This window comes from Drosophila mojavensis, unplaced genomic scaffold (genome assembly GCF_018153725.1).
Source record: "Drosophila mojavensis isolate 15081-1352.22 unplaced genomic scaffold, ASM1815372v1 contig_36, whole genome shotgun sequence".
NCBI classification, from domain to species: domain Eukaryota; kingdom Metazoa; phylum Arthropoda; class Insecta; order Diptera; family Drosophilidae; genus Drosophila; species Drosophila mojavensis.
The window spans coordinates 15,876,357-15,881,105 of NW_025318858.1; the positions used below are offsets into that span (position 1 = coordinate 15,876,357).

Here is a 4,749-nt window from a genome sequence, read left to right on the forward strand (position 1 = left end):
TGAGCCTCTGACCAGAATAGTCTGTAAGCTGCTAAGCCTTTGACATCAATCAGAATACGTATAGATATTTTGAAGACTATTTTGATCATCTTTTCTGCTCATTCGCATTTCAAAGTATGGAAGCTATTGTAAAACATCTAAGCCCCATTCATTCTAATACTATCTGAAGCAAATATAATTACACTTTAAAGGGTCATTTTAAGCATGAAGCTCAGACATTATATGCTGGACCTGCACGTCCTCCGACATCTTGGTACTTCGATCAGCAGCAGCTTCGACCTGGCATAAATATAATTTATCATTTCTTTAGAATATTTTAAAATCTTGCTAAATCATGCTAACACATGAGGTATAGCTGATCTACACAAAGAACGTTCCCTCCACCAATTTATTGCTATGTTATTATAAAATAAATTAGAATGCTCGCATTTGAATGAAATCAATCTGCGATCTAGTTAGCCGAGTGCTTAGCATCAAGCAAATTTGTTTCTATATGCCAATCGCATCACAATTTGCTTACACAAACAGTGCCTATAGCACACCTCCATAAATGTTTATCTAAAATACCGGTGTAAAATAAATGCAACTGGCAGGATGGCCAGCAAGCAGCCAACCTCGCAGCAGCTAGCCTATCTGGACGAGCTGAAGCAGCGTCTGCTGGACCTTCGGAAGCGGCAGAGGTCCTTTATGGATGAGACCGCACAGATTCTGCGCACTATCAACAATGATCCGGCAACGCCACAGCCGAAAACGGCATCGACCATCTCATTTCCGGTAGCACCGAAGGCCGAGACCCAGGACTGTGGTGGTAAGATCAAGGAGCTGATTAAACGCTTCGAGGATCTGCGCCAAACATCGAGACAGTTCAGCGACCAGACGTTGCCCGACGAGCTGGTGGGCGTGGATGTCCGCAAGCTACTCAGAGGATATGAGAAGCTCATACTGGAGGGTAACATTCTGCAAAATTCCTGGCTCCTTTTGAGGAAAACTACGGAAAGTTGTGCGCGTCAGACCAACAGCGATGCGCCAAACTTGAAGACTACGAGCTCAAAATCCTCTTCTTTCGCAGAGCAAACGTCCGACAGCCCAGAGAATGATCTATCCAGTGCTCCCATTGGCTCATCCCAATCCCAACAAGACCCACCCATAGAGAAGGCATTCAGCGAGCAGTCCGACTGGATGGAATGGAGCGATGGTTAGTTAAGCGATTGCCTCTCTACCTCTTTCTATTCTCTAAAACCATGAATTTACAGGTAAACCCAACCGTCAACGTTTCGGGGCTGTACTTCATTTGTTACTTCGCATTTTCAACAGGGGCTGCACGATGAAGTGTCGTCGAGTGCGATGAAAAGCACAGAGTGAGACAAATATGAGAGATAAATGAGAGGAAGGTCATAGAAAATTCTCCGTCAACGTACAGTACACCATGCAATTATGAAATATTTGTATTTAAGTGCATCACAACAAAAATAATACTAGATGCAGCCAAACAGATACTGAATTGATTAAAACCAAACTCCCGGCCAGAGCATAAATCAATAGCCACACCACACACATGTCCACATGTCAATATATTGCCTAATTAATGTGGGTTGGGCGCGAATCGCATCAATTTCGGGTGTCAAGTGCATTGAGTGAGAGACAGAGTGAGTGAGAGTGAGAGGGAGGGAGGAGAGAGGAGAGGCGAGGGTAGGGGGTGCAAGACCACCATCAGACGCTAATGTAGCTGTCGCTGCACGAGAGGACCGAGCGATGGGACGACGTATGGCAGCAACTGCTGTGCTGACAGCGCATTTGGGTTGCTCGTGGAATACCGAAAATAAATCTTGGCATGTCGTGACAGCGAGAGCAGGGAACGCTCAATGTTCACTAAAAACTCTGTTGTGCATGTGGGGCAAGTAGGCGGTCGGGGCTAAAACCGAATACATTGCCCCACACGCAAAGCGAGAAGTAAACATTTAAATTTAAATTAAGTGGCTTGTTTGGCGTCATCGAATGCAGCAGCTAATGAGATCCACGGCCATGGCGAGAGGCGATTGCATCCAAAGACGCGGAGGAGCCAGCGCCGTGAGTGCCGGCACACAGCATGCGAGCAGCTCAGCAGGAAGCTCCCTCCCTCTCTCTCTCTCTTTCCTCTGCCCCATTGAAATTGATATATACATAAATGTATGCCTGAATGCATTTACGTTAATGCTTGGACATAGGAGGAACAAGATCGATGGGGCACCCAATTAGTCGACATCGGTAAAAGTCTTAGAAGCCGAATATGTTTTCTTATAGAAGCTAGGCCCATCGAGTGTACAGCACTTCCGCATCCTGATATCGGCGCTAAACTAGGTATAAGAGTTTCGTGTCGAACTTAAGAAAATATATAGAAATACAAATAAAATAAATATAGAAACAGATAAATATAAAAAAAATATATATAAATGTATTGGTTAAGTATATAAAACAAATAAAATACTTGAAAATATTTAAACGAGGATTTAATTAAGATTATAATTAAAAAGAAAGCAACACCTTAGTCAAACTTGTACTCAAAATCAGAGTCTATGGCAGAGCAGTAGGCAATGTCCTATAAAAAGAAGGCTGAGACAAATTTCTTAGAGTCGTCTCAAGTTTCTACTTTCCTAATAAGATCCATACTACATAAGATCCGGTACTAAATTGCACAAGGTGCATTTTTGTTGCCGGCTAGAGGCATACTACATATTGATTATATGTAATATTAGATAATATAGTATTGTTTGTAATTATTTCTACAAATATTAAAGAATTCATTGCAATTAATTTTTGAATTCAAATGTTCTGAAGAACAAGCTCTGAAATCAGATTTTCGATGGGCGGACTATTATATACACTATTCGAATCTTCAGAAAAAATTGTATGCCAAATCTTCTACTAAAGTTCATATTATATATGTATATGATAAAAATATTCCTCCACATAACATTCAATATTGATTTCATCGCTATAACCATACAGACGCTATAAGTGGAGTCGTTGTAACCGGATTCAATGATAATTATAAGAATAAATAATAAATCAAAAAACATATGTGCAAATTGCAAGCTGCAAAATCTAGAACAAACTCGCTCTGAGCCTGTTGCTTGCATCTCCGCCTAGATGCATTGCCTGTCAAGAGGTTGGGCCAAGTAAACACACCTTGCTAACTTATTTGGTTGCACACGCTAGAAGCCGCGTGATAAACAGCATGTTCGGCAATGAAATGTGGCATCCAAATCGACATCGGCATCGGCATCGGCATCTACATCGATGCAAGCTAAAGCCCGAGACATGAGACTTTGGAGCTTATCGCGCTGACACGAGCGGCGATGGCGATGCCGATGGCGATGCTAATCAGCGACAAGAGACGCCGCATGCGGCAAGACGACAACATGTACAACGGCTGCGACAGCAACATGTGTTGCAAAGCCGACAGCAATGGCTGCTGATCGACTGGCACATACCCCGCACTCCAGTAAAGAAACAATTGGCAAAAATAAATGGCACTGAGTCAACCCATGGCCATTTGATTACAGGGTATCGAGACAGCTGGCCAGTTGGCCTCACAGCGCTTGGCTCCACATGCGCTCAATCGGTTTGACCCGCAAAATTTATAAAATGTGCCAACCCACTTGCCTCTGCCTCTGCCTCTGCCTTTGCCTCACTGTGGCAGGTGTAAACCCACCAAAGAAGTTTGCGGCTAGCCGCGCAACGCCGCGCAACACCGGCAACTGCCGCGCCACATGCGAGCATTATTCAAATGACATGACGTTGACCTATTGCCTCGCATGAAAATTAAACATCTGCGTGCTCGACACATTTAGTTGTTGAGCTTCACTTGACTATTTCCTAATAAAAACTTAACAAATAACTTCAGGTTTTGACAATTTTTAAATGATTATTTATGGAAGATCAACGCTCGATAATATTTATATTTGCTATCGGAAATGCAGTTGAGTATCGAAGAAGAATTATTATATACATTTAATTGATTATAGCAACTAAAAATTTTTTATTGCGGAATAAGTATGATATTAAATATTTCCATACCATTTTTTTTTTTTTTTATTTATCAGTAAATACTGAAATATTTCAAATAAATATTTTCTTAGTAAACAAATATTTTTATCAAAAATGATTTTTTCGTAATTTATTTTAATTTATTTTTTATTTACAATCAGGAAATTCTGAAATGTTCAAAAAACCTTTTTTCATGCAAATTTTATTATTATTATACAATACAATACAATATATTATCAATAAATCCAGAAATATTTTATTTACAAATATTTTTATTTTTCAATAAATATCGAAATATTGAAATAAATATTTTCATCAAATGGCATATCTAAAATTTTCTTTTTATAATAAAATAAATCAAATATTATTTCCATCAAATTTTATATATGGCAATACTTTAATTCAGGAAAATAATGAATAAAATTAAAAGAAAATATCAAAGCCTATCGACTTGTTAAAAATATAATGAGAAGGAGATGAGATGAGACTGATAAATATTAGTTATTTTAATTGTAATTTACATTTATAGCTTTCTGATGGACTCGTCTCACATATTTGTAAAATTTAGCAATGATATTAATAAAATATAAATGAATATAATTTAATTTATTTTATAAAACTAGAAAATGCTATATAATTCCTAATTGCAGTTCATCTACTATATCTTAATGCGTATTGAATCTACATGTAGTGCATATAAATATGTATTGTGTGTATATATTT

At 38.8% G+C, this 4,749-nt stretch overlaps 1 protein-coding gene across 3 annotated transcripts; it reads left to right on the forward strand.

The window, feature by feature from the left end:
- Positions 1-482: 482 nt before the first annotated feature.
- On the forward strand, positions 483-1,570 carry LOC6576955. Of its 3 annotated transcripts, none has more exons than XM_015165431.3 (2): positions 483-1,000; positions 1,070-1,162. In XM_015165431.3, coding segments are annotated over exons 1-2 (408 nt in total). In that variant the 5' UTR covers positions 483-594; the 3' UTR covers positions 1,072-1,162. The 3 variants fall into 3 exon arrangements, 2 of the variants coding, with proteins under 2 accessions (XP_015020917.1, XP_002002932.2); XR_001449436.3 differs by adding an exon at positions 1,315-1,570 and having other exon boundaries at positions 484-1,253; XM_002002896.4 differs by adding an exon at positions 1,254-1,570 and having other exon boundaries at positions 487-1,195.
- Positions 1,571-4,749: the final 3,179 nt, after the last annotated feature.